General features: G+C 47.5%; 4 protein-coding genes across 5 annotated transcripts in view; 3 read left to right on the forward strand and 1 right to left on the reverse strand.

The window, feature by feature from the left end:
- LOC310812275 (protein MTSS 1-like) overlaps positions 1–988 on the forward strand; it is a gene marked incomplete at both ends in the record, with an annotated part of 31,573 nt that extends 30,585 nt beyond the window's left edge. Inside the window, one exon of the mRNA XM_083680750.1 lies at positions 369–988. Within this exon, the coding sequence (XP_083536876.1) occupies positions 369–988 (620 nt within the window). The remainder of the gene's footprint in view (positions 1–368) is intronic.
- Positions 989–5,143: 4,155 nt separating this feature from the next.
- On the reverse strand, positions 5,144–7,677 carry ndufb9 (NADH:ubiquinone oxidoreductase subunit B9). Its single transcript, XM_083680849.1, has 4 exons — positions 7,559–7,677; positions 6,257–6,449; positions 5,913–6,026; positions 5,144–5,508 (listed from the first exon to the last, which is right to left on the reverse strand). Exons 1-4 carry the CDS (start codon positions 7,642–7,644, stop codon positions 5,377–5,379), a joined length of 525 nt encoding a protein of 174 aa, XP_083536975.1. The 5' UTR covers positions 7,645–7,677; the 3' UTR covers positions 5,144–5,376.
- A 439-nt stretch (positions 7,678–8,116) lies between these two features.
- tatdn1 (TatD DNase domain containing 1) lies at positions 8,117–12,283 on the forward strand. 2 transcript variants are annotated; one of them, XM_083680420.1, is made up of 12 exons: positions 8,117–8,153; positions 9,077–9,142; positions 9,405–9,454; positions 9,559–9,622; positions 9,771–9,914; positions 10,110–10,152; positions 10,257–10,342; positions 10,641–10,681; positions 10,991–11,067; positions 11,349–11,419; positions 11,780–11,906; positions 12,112–12,283. In XM_083680420.1, the coding sequence occupies exons 1-12, from the start codon at positions 8,132–8,134 to the stop codon at positions 12,212–12,214; spliced, it is 894 nt and encodes a 297-aa protein (XP_083536546.1). In that variant the 5' UTR covers positions 8,117–8,131; the 3' UTR covers positions 12,215–12,283. The 2 variants fall into 2 exon arrangements, with proteins under 2 accessions (XP_083536546.1, XP_083536547.1); XM_083680421.1 differs by lacking the exon at positions 8,117–8,153 and adding an exon at positions 8,166–8,743.
- Positions 12,284–13,045: 762 nt separating this feature from the next.
- On the forward strand, positions 13,046–17,710 carry rnf139 (ring finger protein 139). Its single transcript, XM_083680423.1, has 2 exons — positions 13,046–13,347; positions 14,821–17,710. The coding sequence occupies exons 1-2, from the start codon at positions 13,185–13,187 to the stop codon at positions 16,674–16,676; spliced, it is 2,019 nt and encodes a 672-aa protein (XP_083536549.1). The 5' UTR covers positions 13,046–13,184; the 3' UTR covers positions 16,677–17,710.
- Positions 17,711–19,060: the final 1,350 nt, after the last annotated feature.

Raw genomic sequence — 19,060 nt, forward strand, 5'->3', positions numbered from 1 at the left:
TTTTATTTGATTGGCGCCTTTCTGGACACCCAAGTCCACCTCACAGGAGACTAAAAATACATTAAAAGTGCAATAAAAGTACAATTAAAATCAAGGAGACAAAAAAAGACATGGAAAGATTGTCTGTTAGTGATGCCAACCTCAGTCCTCAATAAACCATGTTGTGTCTGTTGTTTGATCAGCTCCACAGTATCTGATCAATGATGAAGATACAATATCTTCACAATATCTTCACACCATTATTTCACTCGTTCCATAGGATTGTTACCGTGGGAACGGCGCTGTGGTGAGTAATGAATTCAACCTCTGTCTGATGGCGTACGGTCCTGTGACAACAACCCTCCTCTCTGTTCCTCTCCCTGTCCCAGGGTCCGACTACGACTACTTCTCCCTGGGCGGCGACCAGGACACGGAGGACTTTGATAGGTCCTCCACCATCCCCCGCAACGGTGACATCAGCCAATCCTACCGCCGCATGTTCCAGGCCAAGCGCCCGGCCTCCACGGCGGGGATCCCCTCCGCCGCCACGCCCGGGGTTGCCACCATCCGCCGCACACCCTCCTCCAAGCCCAACCTCCGCCGGCCCTCCGGGGGCCTGGGCCTGGGCCCCATCCCCATCAAGCCCCCCATGATCCCCGTCAAGACCCCCACCGTGCCCAGGCTCCCGGGGAGCTTGTTCGGAGGGACCTTCGAGGAGAGCGAGGGTGGACCCCTGAGCCCCCGAAGCCCGCTTTCACCAGGCAACAACGGGACGCTGTCCCCCAAAGCCCCCTGGGACGCCCAGGCCTCCTCCTCCTCTGCCGACCCGCCCACCCCGCCTCCCCAGCCGGGGAGGGTGATGGAGTGGGGCCGTGAGGTCCTGCAGGAGGTCCAGGAGGAGGAATCAGGGGGCGTGGAGGGGGAAGACATGCTCCTGGCCATCCGGCGAGGGGTCAGGCTCAAGAAGGCGGCTGTGACCAACGACCGCTCGGCCCCGCGGATAGTGTGAGAGCAGCGCCACCTGCTGGTCATCTGCAGAATGTCGCAGATCTGACACACACAACTCTGTAGACACACCCGTAGGTTTGGGAAGGGAGGTGGGGGGTCTAGATGCAGGAGAAGTATGGGGGGGGTGGAGAACGGGGCTATGGAACGAATGCTTTGTTGAATTGATGAAAAGATCAAATCTTTATTTGTTTGTACATATTTATATTTTGATGCCTTTGTATGTTTAGTTGTTGATGCTCCTCTTCCTCGTATCCCTGTTAACTCCATCAGGTGCCAAAGGCCTAGAGCCTCGTTAACTTAAATGACTTTATTTTACGAAATATGTTGAATCTTTTCTGTGAACTTATAGAAGGTGTAGCGAAAAATTAGTATTCCATTGAGGTAGAAAAGGACTTTTCACACTGAGCTTAGCCCGGGGCTAAGAGCCCTCTGCTTAGCCCGGGACTAAGAGCCCTCTGCTTAGCCCGGGACTAAGAGCCCTCTGCTTAGCCCGGGACTAAGAGCCCTCCGATTAGCCCAGGGCTAAGAGCCCTTTGCTTGGGCCAAGCAAGGTTTCATACAAGCACACTGGAACGTGGGATAGCCCCAACCTTAGCCCCGGGCTATTAGCTGTCCCTGCTAAGGAGCAAGGTTAGCAGCACCAACCGTTTAGCGTTAGCCCCAGAAATCTCCCAAACAAGGAGCCAAACATAAGCAGTGTGAACCAGGGTCAGGGTGAGGTTCAGGGTTAGGGTCAGGGTCAGGGTGAGGTTCAGGGTCAGGGTTAGGGTCAGGGTCAGGGTGAGGTTCAGGGTTAGGGTCAGGGTAGGGTCACACAGCTGGACCGCTGCATGCAGCTGATTTGTTATGGTTAGCCGTTAGCAAACCGTTGGCTAGTTGTGACTAGATAGAAGGTAAAACTCTATTAACACATTTTCTTGTCTCCTTGTCCCTTATTTCCTTTTTTATCTAGAATTGTTAAGACTTCTTTTACTTATTCTCTTTCTTCTGAATGTTTCCATCACTACTACTTTTAAGCTATTCACACCAATCCAATTTAGGTATGCTATGACTTTTGGTTTTGATACCTGTTACACTCTTTTTTTAATTATTCAGATTTTTGTAACTCCAAAAACTCTTATTAGTTAACATGGTGTTAAAAACTAAACTGGAACTTAAAACTGGAACATTTACAGGAAGTTAATGGCAGCCCTTACATTGTAACACGTTTTAGATTTAGTCATTTGTTTTAGAAGATGAATTACGCAAATGTTGTCAAAATAAGACTTGTAAATTCAATACCTCATGTTGCCTTTAGTCCTATAACTGCTTTTTAACTGGTAAAAACTCTTTAAATGGTTGTTTTTATAGTTAGAGAAACATGTGCTCATCCTTATGTCTCCAGCTAGCTAGCTAGCTAGCTGTGTCTCTTACAAAGAGACCAAGGAGGAGCCGAAATATAGCTAGCTAAGTAACTAGTTAAGTAACTAGTTAAGTAACTAGTTAAGTAACTAGTCAGTAACTAGCTAAGTAACTAGTTAAGTAACTAGTCAGTAACTAGTCAGTAACTAGCTAAGTAACTAGTTAAGTAACTAGTCAGTAACTAGTCAGTAACTAGCTAAGTAACTAGTTAAGTAACTAGTCAGTAACTAGCTAAGTAACTAGTCAGTAACTAGTCAGTAACTAGTTAAGTAACTAGTTAAGTAACTAGTCAGTAACTAGCTAAGTAACTAGTTAAGTAACTAGTCAGTAACTAGCTAAGTAACTAGTCAGTAACTAGTCAGTAACTAGCTAAATAACTAGTTAAGTAACTAGTCAGTAACTAGCAGCCAACTATAGTTATCTCTCATTCTTAGTAGTGTTTCAGCAAGTCCAACTATTGTTTGTTTTTTCTCATTTTATAATAATTTGTGGTCTTGCTTGCAGCTATCTATCTATCTATCTACCTATCTACCTATCTATCTATCTATCTATCTATCTATCTATCTATCTACCTATCTATCTATATCTAACCTTCAAGTCATCCTCCCCTCTAAGATCTTCATCTGTCCATCCTCGTCTCACTTTCTTCCAACTGCAGTACTCAGCCATCATCCTTTCTTCCCATTGCCAGTCACTAAGGCTTTCTCAGTATAACTCTTAATGGCATTGATCCATCTATTCCTCCCCTCTTTAATCTATCTATCTATCTATCTATCTATCTATCTATCTATCTATCCTCCAACCTTCTCTCATCTCTCTGCAACTCTCTGACCATCTTTTATCCATTGGTCCGTCTCTCTCTCTTTCAACTACAGGACGCAGCAAATCTATCTATCCTCCAAACCATATTTAAACTATTAAGACAGTGCAAGCCCATAAAGTTTCTTATAATAACGCTTACGTTTCTTAACATAGTTGGATGTAAAGACAGGTTACAAAGTCGACTTTTGGTTCGCTTGTGTCCAACACTGCTGAAGTCAGCTGAAGTAAGTCACAGTTTCGCTACCAGTGACACATGACATGGGTCAATATCAATTTCTATTCAAAACATTCTCCTCCATTTGAATCAATGTCATATTTTTGTTTGTGGTGTAATGAGTCTAAGGTCAGCTGTGCTGTTTAACACACACACACACACCTTTTAAAGACCTTCCCAAGAAAATAACCCTAGTCATGCATGTTGGTTTTTTTAAAACTCTGAAAGTGTTACTCTTTTTATACTGAACTCTACTTGCCAATAAATCTCCCCCTGAGAGCAGTCTGACCTTCTGTATTATGACTGAAGCCTGTTTTCTTTTTCCATTCATGACGTGTCGGGTCAGGAGAAGCCGACGCAACTCCATGCAAATGACGCTGAAACCTCTACGCACCTTAAGCAGTTGCCCTGACACCGTCCGCACCAAACCTAACTGTACCATACCGTAGCCGTTTTCCAAGTAAAGTTGTTGATGTTAAGACTAAAAGTTGCCATTTTCTATGTACCGGTTTGCTAAATGGGTAGAAGTAATCTCTACGTTGATGTTAATTATTGTTGAAGAGGACTCGCTTTGTTCTCATGGTCTGAAGTGGTTCTCATGGTCTGAAGTGGTTCTTAAGGTTTGCTCTCCTTCATGATCACTGATCTAAGGAGACTTGATAGAGATATGATGTTAACCAGTCCAGTACACTTGTAAATGACCATGAAGGAGAGGAGATGAAGGAAAGGAGATGAAGGAAAGGAGTGATCAGAGCACACTGGGACAGATTACAGTACATAGTAGTATTCACCAAGCAGTAGCACCAATCACACGGTCGCACCACTTATTTCCAGTGGGAAGGAAAAATAAAAAGCAAAACATGGGGTTCAGTAAAAGTCAGAAGGGGTAAATTATGTTTGTCTTTCATTGCATTTTCACAATAGTAGGTGAAAACATTTCACTGGTGTGTTCCCTTGGTGGCTGTAGCCTTTGGAGTGTGTTGCTGATGATGTAGAAATCTGTTTGGACAGAGTTGACCTCTTTCTGCACCAGTGGCGCTCGATAAAATGTTTATTGTTCAGTTTCTGAATCTTGTCTGCTATTTGCTCTGTAACAGTTGTTTCAGCACACAAATAAAGATGTAGCATAAAATGTGCGTCTGTGGAAAAACAAATCCCAGGAGTCTTTCTTTCATTGATTCTGCTCTGAAAGGGGAAAGAGTGGCCAGAAACACTCCTTTCTCATCGGACGCGGGTGACGACCAGAGACCAGTGGTTTGACAGTTAGAGGAACTCTGACTTTGGGAGTGAAGAGGAAGCAGGCTTGTGTCTGTCGGTAACGGAAGCCTGAGTGTTCTGATGTGAACACCCTGATCAACCTCCCACTTTTGCCACAACATACGCATTTTAAACCGCCTCACGCTCTCACCTGCCATCAATAATAATAATAATATAATATAATATAATATATGCCATTTATCCAAAGCGACTTACATTGCAATGAGTGCATACATTTCAGTATATAGTAACAATTATTCATGTCCATCAAGGACATGAATAAGCACGATCACGCGTAAAAAGTTGTTCTGCAATAAAGCGGGGAAGAAGACCTCTTCTCCTTGGTAAGGTTGTAAACCAGCTGTGTAACATTTGGTCGCACAAAAGTCTCAGGCTTTGGTCCAAAAGTGACAGTGGAAAAGCATCATTACAGAACCTCACAAGGCAACATGTATATATATATATTCATCATACATTTATTGAAGTAGATGTCCTTGTACAGGGAAATAAGTACAGCTACAGTACATTTCAATGTCATCCACTTTTACAGAATTACCTTTTTCAAAACTACTCCATCATATCAATATCTTTACAGGTGGATAGTAATTCAGAAGGAGTTGTGGGGTAGTAGGTACCGTGGGGATGTCTCCATGCGTTCTCATGGAGCACCACCAGGTAGACTGGTCCGATGACTCTCACATGGGGCGCTCCCTGGGGCGGGTGACGTGCTGCCACCACAGAGGGGGGAGGTCGCCCTCCCTGCGGGCCGGGGGGAGGGCCTCGGTCTTGGGCCCACCAGCAGGAGTCTCCTCCGCAAGCTGCTGGACCTGGAATGAGAGGTGACATCGTTTCAGCCCAGAGCAAACTAGGAACGTGTTTGTGTGGAATGTAGATTGGTTAAAAAGAAGAAGTCTGTACAATCCTTTTCGTCCCGAAATGGGATCACCAGGGATATTACTTAACAAAATAAAACAGTGGATGGTTGAGGAAGAGGACTTAGGTTACCTCTTGTCAAACTCAGAGTCATACATATACAATCATGCTAATTCTATCGTTTCTTCAAATCAAAATGGAATGGTAACTTACACAATATACAGCATACAATGAAATTAAATGCTTTCGGGGTCAACAACGCAACAATGCCTTCAACAACGCAACAATCAAACAATATCAATTTGCAGGACGATGTCATAATAATCACAATAAGGAAGACGCCACTGGTCAAACGTACCTCTCTCTCCCAGCTCTGTTCCCGCAGCTTCTTCCACTGTTCCCTCTTGGCAAAGTAGTCCGGGTACAAGGCCTTCTCAGACGGATGCCAGTGGTCTAGACACCACTCTGGGACCTGGGGACACAAACACAAAAGATCAGTGACTGTAGTATGAACATGTTTCCGTATAAAATGCATGGCAGGACTGCCAAAGTCACTCTGAAAAGGAGTTAAGTGTCCCGACCCTTGTTTTAACTGGCCTGGCAGGCCAGCGGGCCACTCTGTGTTACATACTGATCAGTAACTCACAATCCGCACCTCCAGAGACAGGGAGGCCGGGCCGGGGGACCCTGCCATTCACTGACCTTATAGCATTCATATCTCTCATAAGCGGTTCCTCCCGGGGAGTCGGGGAAGATGTAGGGCTGGGAGTGCTGGTTCTTCCAGAACTCCTCCTCGGCGGACTTGAGCATCATCGTGGCTTTGACCATGTCCTTCTCGTCCCTGTTCTCGTCGAACCGTGACCGCATCAGACACGCGTAGAAGCGGTATTTATCCCTGCAAATCAACACGTCCCACAATGTCACCAACAGCAGTCGCTCGGTTATTAAAGTCAGACAAAGAACACACATATCTAGTATGTACAGGCTGGAACCATGGTTCTGGAAGCCGCTGTTCGGGCTAACTCTAACCCTAACTCTAACCCTAACCCTAACCCTAACTCTAACCCTAACCCTAACTCTAACCCTAACCCTAACCCTAACTCTAACTCTAACCCTAACTCTAACCCTAACCCTAACTCTAACCCTAACCCTGACCCTAACCCTAACTCTAACCCTAACCCTGACCCTAACCCTAGCCCTAACCCTAACTCTAACCCTAACCCTAACCCTAACCCTGACCCTAACCCTAGCCCTAACCCTAACTCTAACCCTAGCCCTAACCCTAACCCTTCTGATCTGCTCTACAGGTCAGCTCTGATTATCTACCCCATAATAAAGGACCTCCTGGGCTAGGAAGCTAACTAGCGACGTTAGGTAACAGTTGGGAGTGCGATTGTTGCACATGACAAATGCCAATCTGGTGTCATATTTATCAGAACTAAACACTCAGCTGACATGACTTCAGTCTGACAGTCAGGTAGCGGAGCTGACAGTCAGGTAACGGAGCTGACAGTCAGGTAGCGGAGCTGACAGACAGGTAACGGAGCTGACAGACAGGTAACGGAGCTGACAGACAGGTAACGGAGCTGACAGACAGGTAACGGAGCTGACAGACAGTCACAACCAGCCGTGCTCCTCTGTGGTTCAGCTGGTAGCATGGTGCTGACAACGCTTAGGTTGTGGGTTAGATTCCCGCTGGGACCATATATACTGAAACATGTATGAACTCACTGTAATGTAAGTGTCTCTGGATAAAAGCGTCAGCTGGATGACAGACAACAACCAGGCCACTGACCGAGCCGGACAGCTAGACAACAACCAGACAACAACCAGACAACAACCAGACAACAACCAGACAACAACCAGACAACAACCAGGCCCCTGACCGAGCCGGACACAGCCTTGGCTGACCTACGTGATCAAAGAGGCTCCACGCAGCGGTTCCAACTGAGCATTAAGGGTCCAGAAAAGACCACTTCAGTGCTATTTAGCTCGTTTACTTACCGAAATATACACCATGACTCGAGGTGCCGCAGAGACCTTTTATAAAGCCTCAAGACCTTCTGCTGGTGAGTGAGGAAGGCGGCCATCTTGTCTGTCCGCTGTCACCTTCCCGGCGGCGGAGGAGCATTCTGGGACACCGACATATACACACCTAAAAGACGCGCAGCCTAAATCCTACTGAACTGGGAATTCATTTACATTTACATTTACATTTACATTTACAGCATTTAGCAGACGCGCCTTTATCCAAAGCGACTGACAGCAAATACATTTGTTTAAGTATGTGAATCATCTATCCAACAGTCATCATAAGACAAAGTCATCAATGCTCAGACCAGGGGCCGTAGGCAGTCACAATTTCTTTTTTATGAACAGGAGAGAAACTCATTTCCCCCCTCATACTTCTTTCTCTTTTATGTCAGTGAAAATTACGATTGCGTCCTCAATGTAAATGATCTTGACCCAGAGAAAATATGAGACACAAATAGAACCACGGACTGCGCATTTAGTGTAGAGGGTACGGTATTGGGTATGCTGCTGAGAGCGTGCGGCTCCGTCTTCTCCAGAGGCACCATGACGCGCTTCAACTTCATAGGTAAGACGCTTCTAGTCGGCCGATCGCTGGTACAGATCCCACCAAAAACTCAACTAAAAGAGACTGCGTGACTGCTGTGTGTAAAGTATTCGCCAGGCCTGTTCCCAGCCGAGCAGGCTAACCTCGACCCCCAGGAGCTCCCAGCCGAGCAGGCTAACCTCGACCCCCAGGAGCTCCCAGCCGAGCAGGCTACCCTCGACCCCCAGGAGCTCCCAGCCGAGCAGGCTACCCTCAACCCCCAGGGGCTCCCAGCCGAGCAGGCTACCCTCGACCCCCAGGGGCTCCCAGCCGAGCAGGCTAACCTCGACCCCCAGGAGCTCCCAGCCGAGCAGGCTACCCTCGACCCCCAGGAGCTCCCAGCCGAGCAGGCTACCCTCGACCCCCAGGAGCTCCCAGCCGAGCAGGCTAACCTCGACCCCCAGGAGCTCCCAGCCGAGCAGGCTAACCTCGACCCCCAGGAGCTCCCAGCCGAGCAGGCTAACCTCGACCCCCAGGAGCTCCCAGCCGAGCAGGCTAACCTCGACCCCCAGGAGCTCCCCGCTGTCCTCGGTCCCACACACCCAACACCCAACACCACAGTCCCAACACCGGTCAGGTCCATCTCATCTGAGGAACAGAACTAACATTCATTACGTGAACAAGTGTGCTGGTCGAGGGTCGGGAGGAGTTGGGCTGTGCTGTAGATAAAACAGATGAAGTATTCTAGTATTAGGAGTATAGACTACTGGACTACCACTTCAGTCTACGACGCTTTGGGGAAACTCAGCCCTGATGGTTACAGTGCCGGCCGTCAATGCAATACGAGTGGACATGTGTTTACCTTGTTGTTAAACTGACAGTTATGTAAAATAAGATTGTTTGAGTTGATTGATCATTATGAACACGATGATGATGATGATGATGATTCTGCTCCTGCTCTCCAGACATTGGTGTGAATCTGACAGATCCCATGTTTAGAGGAATCTACAGAGGACATCAGAAACACCAAGGTAAGTTAGAGAAGCACCGATTGATCGGCCAGCAATCAGCATCGCTGATATTGGCAAAAATGTGCACAATCGGTGATGGATAATGTCGTTATTACAGCTGTTATTCAGACCGGTTATTGATTCTATGTCAATTTTATGAAGAATATGTTCTTAATTTGTAATAATAAAAGTGTCATGATAATTGTAATGTTTGTATCTGGGTAGATAGTTTGACACATGAAATGGTAAACCGAGGCAAACTGAAGGCTTGCTTTTTTTCCAGATGACTTTGATCAGATATTTGACAGAGCTGTTAAAGTTGGGGTCCAGAAGGTAAAGTTGTTTTCTCTTTCATTTCAAATTATGTCATAAACGTACCAGACCTGATAAGTTTGTTACCTCATAAGTTTGTAACATTTGTTCTTTCATCCTCTCAGTTAATGATTACCGGAGGAAACCTGGAGGACAGCAAGGCGGCCCTGGCATTAGCAGAGACCCGGGGTGAAGGACCTTTAGCTGGACAACAGCCATGCACCAAATGCATGACTCCTGAAATTCATTCCTGATAATTAATGTGTGTTCAATAGATTTTGTCAGAGCTCTTGAGTGATGATTCAATTATGGTTATACCATTTTTGTCGATGCACAGAGGAGTTTTACTGTACCGTTGGATGTCACCCAACACGCTGCAGTGAGTTTGAACAGAAGGGACCGGACCAGTACTTCTCTGCACTGCTGGAGCTGTCAACATCAAACAGAGGGAAGGTGGTGGCCGTCGGTGAATGTGGGTTGGGTAAGTTTGGTTGGTGATTGTATCTTAGAATGTTGGGCATCTAGTCTGGCAAGCAAGATAGGGTTGACATCATAGAAATATAATTCTAATTCTAATGGTTGGCATGTTCTATGTGTTGTGTTTGTCCTGACCTGACCTGGTTACATAGACATGATGAACAGATAATGTCTAAATTCACTTTTCTCAACTATACAGATTTCGACAGGTTGGAATTCTGTCCAAAAGAGACTCAGCTGAAGTGAGTTTCCATTCTTTAAAAACAAAAAAAGTGCTGAAAGCCTACACAATATGAGATAGAAGGTACAGTAGATAATACGTATTTTTCTCTGATCCCTATGATAGGTATTTCGAGAAGCAGTTTGACCTGGCGGAGGAGACCAAACTTCCAATGTTCCTTCACTGCAGAAACTCTCATAAGGACTTCCTTGGTACGTGAGTCCTGCACAAGTACAATATCTTAAAATGGCCGCCTTCTGTGGTTGAGAATTGGCAGGCTGACCACTTTGTTTACAACTCGAAAAGTTGTTAAAATAACCACTAAGCGATTATCCTTAAACAATTAGTTCAGAGTTAAAAATCAAAGGAAGGTTTGAGGTTACAGCTTCACATGGATAATTTACACCGTCTATGAGGCCCGCTAATCTGCACCAACTGCAGATGGTGTTTTTAACACCATAAAGTTGTGTCGCTGATGTTATGATGTTGCTGTCCATTTTACCTCCACAGACATCATGAAAAGAAACAGAGACAGAATTGTTGGGGGTGTGGTAAGGAAATCTCTCTCTCTCTCTCTCTCTCTAATATAATATAGAGTTTTTATTCATTTGTAGAGAGTCATACGGGGTGAGCATGCTTTTGTTTCAGCCCAGCACTCACACGTAATTCAACTCATTAAGGGCCAGACCAAAGACCATGACTAGCATCATGCAGGTGTTTGAAACAGGTGTGTTAATGCTGCGCTCAAACAAAAGCATGCAACCCAGTGACTCTTCAGGAAAAGAAGCCCTGAACAGTTCCTGTTCCTGTCTGAGTCTCAGCGTTTCCAGGGCAGCGTTTGATAACCTGCCGTCCTGCAGGTCCACTCCTTCGACGGGAGCAAAGAGGATGCTGCCGCCCTGGTTGACATGGGTCTATATATTGGCATAAATGGATGGTGAGATAATGTGGGGTGTTTTATTAGTATGTATGATTCATACACACACACCAATAACAAAGGAAATACTCAATGAAAAGAACAGGTAAATGGTGCAGGGGAGGTTAAGAAACCCGGTAGGGTTGTTGAGAAGCCTCCCCTAAAAAGTAAGAATAATAATTTAAAAAAAATAAGAATACATTGGAATAATTATGAATAATTATGTTCTCTGCAAAATCCAGTTGTTTATGGGCAACCTCATAACAATGATGCATTTTATTCATAACCCTTATTTTGTTCAGTTCCTTGAAAACGGAGGCCAACATTGAGGCGATGAAGTCCATCCCGAGTGAAAGACTGATGATTGAGACAGGTTGGTTGACATGGTGACGGTTCTCTTACAGCCCAACAGTAACAGTTGAAATATGAACCAGTTCAACAACATGAACCAGTTCAACAACATGAACCAGTTGATTGTGTTCATCTAGCTTTTCCTGAAGTGGGACAATACAAGTTTGGTTGTTAACTCACCAACTACCAAAGAGTTCCGGAACACTCCTCACCTAGAGAGCCAAGTGTTCTATGTGGTGTTTACCTAGCAACAACACTCTGATTGGCTACAAAACGAAGCATCATCATTTATGCATTTTAGGTGAATAAAGTCACCCTTGGCAATTTGGGCTTCGTTGACCTTCGGCACTAAAGGAGTTAATGTTGCTCTTCACTGTTCCAGATGCTCCTTGGTGTGGGGTGAAGAACACGCATGCCGGCTCAAAGCATGTTAAAACTACATTTCCCACCAAGAAGAAATGGGAAGCGGGCCACTGTGTGAAGGACAGGAACGAACCATGCCACATCCTGTAAGTGAACTCATACAATGACGTGAATAATAGACTAACGATTATAATAGACTGCGATTCTATGAACTCTTTTGATGATGTTATGAGTCATGACTTGGCCGATGGTGAATGATGTCTTCAGATACTGACATTCTGCCTCATGGTCATCATTACTGTCCAGACAGACGTGGCGGTGAGTGTGTTTAAACGACCCCTTCTGTTTCAGACAAGTGTTTGAAGTCATGGCTGCAGCGAGGAGTGAGGACCCCAGGGAGCTCGCCAACACCATCTACAACAACACAGTCACACTGTTCTTCACCGGGAGCTGACGCTAACGACCACAGACCTCATTTGAAAAGTGGTTTATGTTCCAAATAGAAAATAAAATGTATGAATACACGAACAAACCTGTGTCTTTCCTTACTCCAGCATTGTGACTGCTTTTGAAAATTGTTCTTATGGAAGGTTTCAAGTTCAAGTTCTGTTTATTTGTCATTACATTGAATACAAGAACACAATGCAAAGAAATACCTTGGGCAGAGCAGCTCTCAGCAACAACAACAGAATATAATAAAGATAGTTAATGAACAGGAGGGGGGGGGCGTTTACTTACTGACTGAACAGGAGGGGGGGGGCGTTTACTTACTGACTGAACAGGAGGGGGGGGCGTTTACTTACTGACTGAACAGGAGGGGGGGGGCGTTTACTTACTGACTGAACAGGAGGGGGGGGGCGTTTACTTACTGACTGAACAGGAGGGGGGGGGGCGTTTACTTACTGACTGAACAGGAGGGGGGGGCGTTTACTTACTGACTGAACAGGAGGGGGGGGGGCGTTTACTTACTGACTGAACAGGAGGGGGGGGGTTGGCTTTGACTTACTTACTTTAGACAAATGTACTCATTGTAAGGTTCTAACTGGCCAACGTTAGCCATCAGCTGCGGGCGTTCATGTTTGGAGACATCAGATCACCCTCTGAGATCCCGGTCGGGACTCTTGATCCCCGGTCGGGTCTCCGGGTGTCCGCGTCGTCCTGAAGGAACCGGCAGCGACGCAGACGACGTCACGAGCCACACCTCCGGTCCCGGTGACGCCGTCGACGTCACGCCGGGGTTCAAAACATGAACAACTTCCGCGTTCTTTGCATAGCAACAGGCGGACGGCGAAGATGGCGGACAGCAGGGATCCCGTTCACTAACGTGTGGGAAGTTCAACCCGAAGGAACCCGGGGAGCTGGGGGGGCTTTTAAAGCCAACACGGAGTGACTGAGTCCTCCGGGACTTCACCCACCACGCCGCCATGGCGTCCACTCAGGTCCGGATCAGCCAGCAGGCCTTGGCCGTGCTGGATGTGGCGCTCCGCGTCCCCTGTATCTTTATTATCGACGCCATTTTTAACTCCTACTATGATCCCGGGTCAGGATGGGCCGGGACGGCGGGGAGGATTTTAATCAGAGTTCTGGGTAAGATCTTGGGTGGTTGTGTTAGTTTAGGAGCGCCGGCAGGGTGACAGGTAGCCTGGCGGCAGCTCGTGTGTGTGTGTGTGTGTGTGTGTGTGTGTGTGTGTGTGTGTGTGTGTGTGTGTGTGTGTGTGTGTGTGTGTGTGTGTGTGTGTGTGTGTGTGTGTGTGTGTGTGTGTGTGGCCGAGCAGCGTCACCTGTCAACGGCCTACAGTTCACTCCTCTGAGGCCGGTTCACCAGCTAGCGATCACAACCTGAAGTCCGTGTTTATGCGCAGCTGGACTGACCCTCTCCTCTCCTCGGTCCTGCTCAGGCTGTCCTGTCCAGCTACGTGGCCGCCATCCTCGGTGTGCCCACACATGTTGATCAGCTCCTGTAGGTGACCCCTCAGGTGGGACTACTGGGTGTAGTGGTCGGCTGACAGTCCTATTCCAGCCACCGTCATCCATGCTAATGCGGTCATAATGGCTGCAGGAGGGCCTTCACTGTGGCTTATCAACACTGGACAGGCCAACAAACACATTTGGACAGATTGCTAGTTTGCTAACCTCACTTTGCTGCCCGAGTTCAGAGATCAGAGTTCCTGCCACTGACTTCAGTGAAGTATACCTAACCCTAGCATTAATACACATACACATCTTGCTAGTTGCCAAATGTGGCTGGTTTCCCGGACCTAGGTTAAGCCTAGTCCTAGACTAAAGCAAATGTTTTCTAGAGAACCTCCACTGAGAGTGTGATTTAGTCCAGGAACAGGCTTAATCTGTGGCTGGGGAACCGGTCCTTACAGGTCTGCTACCCCAAGCGTGTGAAGCCCGCGTCCATACGGCTACAGTGGTACAGAGTTGATGAGCTGTTGTGTTCCATGTTACCTGGTACACCAGGCCGTGCAGAAAGAGTAGACAGCAACTGTAACAGCAAGGTGAAGTCCTGGTGTAGCAGCTGTGTTGGTCTGTTACAGATGTACCACTATTTATTGCGACACACACTGGGTCATTCTGTTGCCCTCTACTTTCACCCACAACCATTCACGTCTTGGCTGCTCAAAGTCAATTCCTGCCTCGATGTGATTGTGATGACCTATTCTCCTAGTAGCTGTAAAGTCACACACACGATCCTCACGATCTAGGTTGCACGCAGGGAACTTGGATGCTGATGTTTTTGTGTGCAACAGAAATATTGGTGACACTTGTCATGACGTTGCCCCTATACCTGTGTAGTCACTATGTAATTACACACAACAAGCTGACAATAACATGCTGTTATTGGTCATTGTGTAGTAATGAGTGGTTTAGGTTGCCGGTGGAGTAAGTACTGCTCCATATGCCACTTGTGTAAAAACGGCTCAACTTCATATGCTACAATGTTGTTACAGTAATTACAATGTAACTACACAGGTAGAGGGTAAACCTAATGTACAGTGTTACTGACATAACTGATTTAGATTTTGATGTTCTGTCTGTCTGACTCTGTCTCAGGGATCATGGTCTCCAGCGTGGTCCTGGTGTTATCTCAGAAGGCCCTCTTCAAGTTCTACACCTTGTTCTTCGCCGTGCTCCTGGGAGTGGTGGCTGTTTTCATCAACTACTACGCCACGTCGCACATAGACTTCTACAGCGCCTACTACAAGGCGGCGCTGGGCATCAGACTCCTCCCACGCAACGGCCCCACCCTGTGGCTGGGCATGGCCGTGGTCCAGCTCCTGTTCGGGATGGGTTACGTGGTCCTGCTCAACATCCAGTCGGTGTTCGCCGCTCTCGTGGTCCTGGACATCATGATCCCTCTGTGGGGGCTCATCATCGAGCTCCCCGTGGACGTCCGGCAGCTGGTGGCGGTGGGGTCGGGCCTGGCGCTGGCCCTCAACACCACGGTGTGCCTGGCGCTGAAGCTCAAGTGGTTCTACTACTCCAGCCGCTACGTCTACCTGCTGGTGCGTCACATGTACCGCATCTACGGGCTGCAGCTGCTGGTGGAGGACACGTGGAAGAGGGTCCGCTTCCCGGACGTGCTGCGGGTCTTCTGGCTCACCCGCATGACGGCGCAGGCGGTCATCCTGGTCTACGTGGTCAGGGTGGTCCGCCACGAGAGCGGAGACCACGGCTACCTGACGTGGGACGTCTTCTGGGACCTGTTCAGCAACCTCATCATCAGCGGCTGCGACTCGACGCTGACGGTGTTGGGCATGTCGGCCGTCATCTCCTCCATCGCCCACTACCTGGGCCTCAGCATCCTGGCCTTCATCGGCTCCACTGAGGAGGAGGACAAGCGGCTGGGCTTCGTGGCGCCGGTGCTGTTCTTCATCCTGGCCCTGCAGACGGGCCTGAGCGGCCTGGACCCCGAGGAGCGGCTGGTGAGGCTCAGCCGCAACATGTGCCTTCTGCTGACCGCCATCCTCCACTTCATCCACGGCATGACGGACCCCGTGCTGATGTCGCTGAGCGCCTCCCACGTCTCCTCGGTCCGGCGCCACCTGCCGGTCCTGCTGGTGTCGCTCTGCCTCTTCGTGCTGCCCGTGGCGCTGAGCTACGCCCTCTGGCACCACTACGCCCTCAACACGTGGCTGTTCGCCGTCACGGCCTTCTGCGTGGAGCTCTGCCTGAAGGTGGTGGTGTCCCTGACGGTGTACGGCCTCTTCATGGTGGACGGCTACCACAACGTGCTCTGGGAGAAGCTGGACGACTACGTCTACTACGTCCGCTCCACCGGCAACGTCATCGAGTTCGTGTTCGGCGTGGTCATGTTCGGCAACGGGGCGTACACCATGATGTTCGAGTCGGGCAGCAAGATCCGCGCCTGCATGATGTGTCTCCACGCCTACTTCAACATCTACCTGCAGGCCAAGAACGGCTGGAAGACCTTCATCAACCGCCGCACGGCCGTCAAGAAGATCAACTCCCTGCCGGAGGTGAAGGGCGGCCTGCTGCGCGACATCGAGGACGTCTGCGCCATCTGCTACCAGGAGTTCGCCACGTCTGCTCGCATCACGCCCTGCCACCACTACTTCCACGCGCTCTGCCTCCGCAAGTGGCTCTACATCCAGGACACGTGCCCCATGTGCCACCAGAAGGTGTACATCGAGGAGGAGGCCCGCGACCGGGCGCCCTTCTCCAACAACAACGGCTACGTGGCTCCGGACGAGAACCTGGGCCAGTTCGCCGAGGACGGAGGCGCCGAGGCCGCCGCGGCCGCCGCGGGGGGGGCGGAGCCTGAGAACGAGCTCCAGGAGGATAATGACAGTATTGAGTACGACGAGGACGAGTGGGGGACACAAAATGGCGGCACACCGATAGAGGAAGATTATATAAACGATGACACGGACTCCAACGGAGACTGATAGAGTTATAGAGATGAATATATAAGTTAAAACGGAATAGCATCTTAATTTTCTCAACATCAGGGATGTCATTTTATTTTCTCTCTCTCTCTTGAATTTGCTTTTCTTATTGTTTTGTTTTGCTCCTCCAAGGGCTTGTCGAGGTGGGACTGGGGGGATTGGTTGTGCCGAGGTGACGGGGGGGGGGGGGGGGGTCCCAGAGGTGCGGTTCAGTGAGAGACCCACATTCCTGGTGTTTTGTTGGGACGGCTGGCCGAGTGTTTGCTGGTTTGAGAGTAAGCAAGGAGCTAAGAGGACTCCGCTGACGCGCGAGCCCTGCGCCAAGAAGCGAGGTTGATTATACGTGAGATGCTACTGTAATCACCGATATACCTCTTATCAGTACTACTGGTCTCTTGTGTGACCTTGCTTAAACTGTGTACGTTGTTGTACATGTAATAAAAAAAAAAAATACACTTTCCCTTAGAAAAGAGATGGTTGTATTCAGACGAGTGATGAGATTCTGCTACTGCTACTACTTCAGGAAATGTTAGTCTACCTTTAAAATGCACCTTCAACACCACATCTGGCTCCTACCACGTCTGTTCCCAGGTGATCTCCGTTACTCAGTTCAAATACAGTCGTTTTTTTTTGTTAGTGATATGAAAGGTGTTCACACTCTACAATCTTAAAATGGCACTTACCTTTACCTTTGTATCAATTTGCTGTTAAGCACAACTGAATAGTGTTCTTCAGAGAAGCTTCCAGAGCAAGAGAAACTAAAGTATTAGAATGTTGTTTTAATTACGATAGTAATTATTGGGAATGATAAGAGTTGAAACTGCTGAAAACATCACTTATGCTAATCACAATTGAAAAGACGGCTGAAACCTGTGCTTTCAGGCAGTTTCAGCAATGAAGGACTTGGAGATTGGGTTAGTTTTTTGTTTTTTTTGCTTTTAAATGAAAAGTAAAGCTGTTCATTTTGCCTTTTATGTTTTAAACAAAAGAGATTTATGTAAATAAAATCATCTTCACTAGTGGTTTGGTCCGTACATCCCAGAGTATAACTTCAAACTCTATAGCCTCCCACTCACTGTGGTGGATGTTAAAGATTGAACATTTGCACTGGCAAACTCTTGCATGGATGCCACAGACTTAGCCTTTATACCAAGAGAACATCCTCTTGGTACGAGGACGACATCTGGGCTTAGAAGTGGCGGGCAGGGCTACCTCACCACAAGAGCGTGTTTCCAAATCACGGCTGTGCTTGAAACCCAGAAGTGCACCATCCACTGCACAGACCAAATTTAAAACATACAAACCAAATGCTGAAATTCTTTACACAGATGCAGGGACTGTTGTACGTTTGTAACAGAACAGAAAGGTAGTTATAATTGTTACATTCAGGGCCAAAGCATCATGAAGTGTCCTGTTTGTGTGTGTCTGTTGATTTGTTTGTTGCCCATCTGTGTATCCTGGTTGAGCCACCAGGTGGCAGAATTGCATTGGTGTGGGTGATGATCCCAACCAGAGGTGGAGGAGGTGGAGGAGGAGGAAGGAGGAAGGGCACTGTTAGGGTTGTCTGTAGAGCAGCAGCAGAAGTTGTTATTGCCTAGCAACCGTCTTGCTCCATCCTTGGCCGTTGTGTCTGGGCTGCTTCCCTGTCGACCAGGAGGTATGGCCTCTCCTCCGTTCAATCAAACGTTTACATTACATTTACATTTACATTTACAGCATTTAGCAGATGCCTTTATCCAAAGCGACTTACAACAAATACATTTGTTTAAGTAAGTGAATCATCTATCCATCAGTCATCATAAGATAAAGTAATCAATGCTCAGACCAGGCGCCATAGGCAGTCACAATGCTAGAAGAAGGATTTAAAAAAATAAATAATATTAACAGGAGAGAAACTTGTAGTGGGGGTGAAGAGGTGTTTAGGAGGGAAAACTGTTGTGGATTGTGACCCAAGACAAACTTGCCAAAAGCAGGGATCAACAGCATGGTCGAGTAGATTCCTCTTATCCTCAGGACTGACATGCCATTATGAAATGCCACACATACTATATACAATAAAACAATACTCAATACTTTATTTTCATATTAAATGCATGGGGACGGTTCTTTATGGGCAACAATTCCAATGTCCAAATATTAACTTGTAGTTCATGGGTGCAGCTATGAAACAGATGTCAAGTTGTTGCAAACAGGAATTGGACAGCGTGTGTGGGGGGATCTGAACTTGAGAGAGTTACACATTACACAAGTTAAGCTCAAACCAATCAGGACAATGTGCAAACACAAGTAAAACATTGTTTTCCAGCATTGAAAAAAAGCTTCTTCTTCCACAGACCGCAGACGTAAATGGACGCTGAGTGAACCTCTGAGTGAACCTCTGAGTC

Source organism: Argentina silus, assembly GCF_951799395.1.
Source record: "Argentina silus genome assembly, chromosome: 11".
NCBI classification, from domain to species: Eukaryota; Metazoa; Chordata; class Actinopteri; order Argentiniformes; family Argentinidae; genus Argentina; species Argentina silus.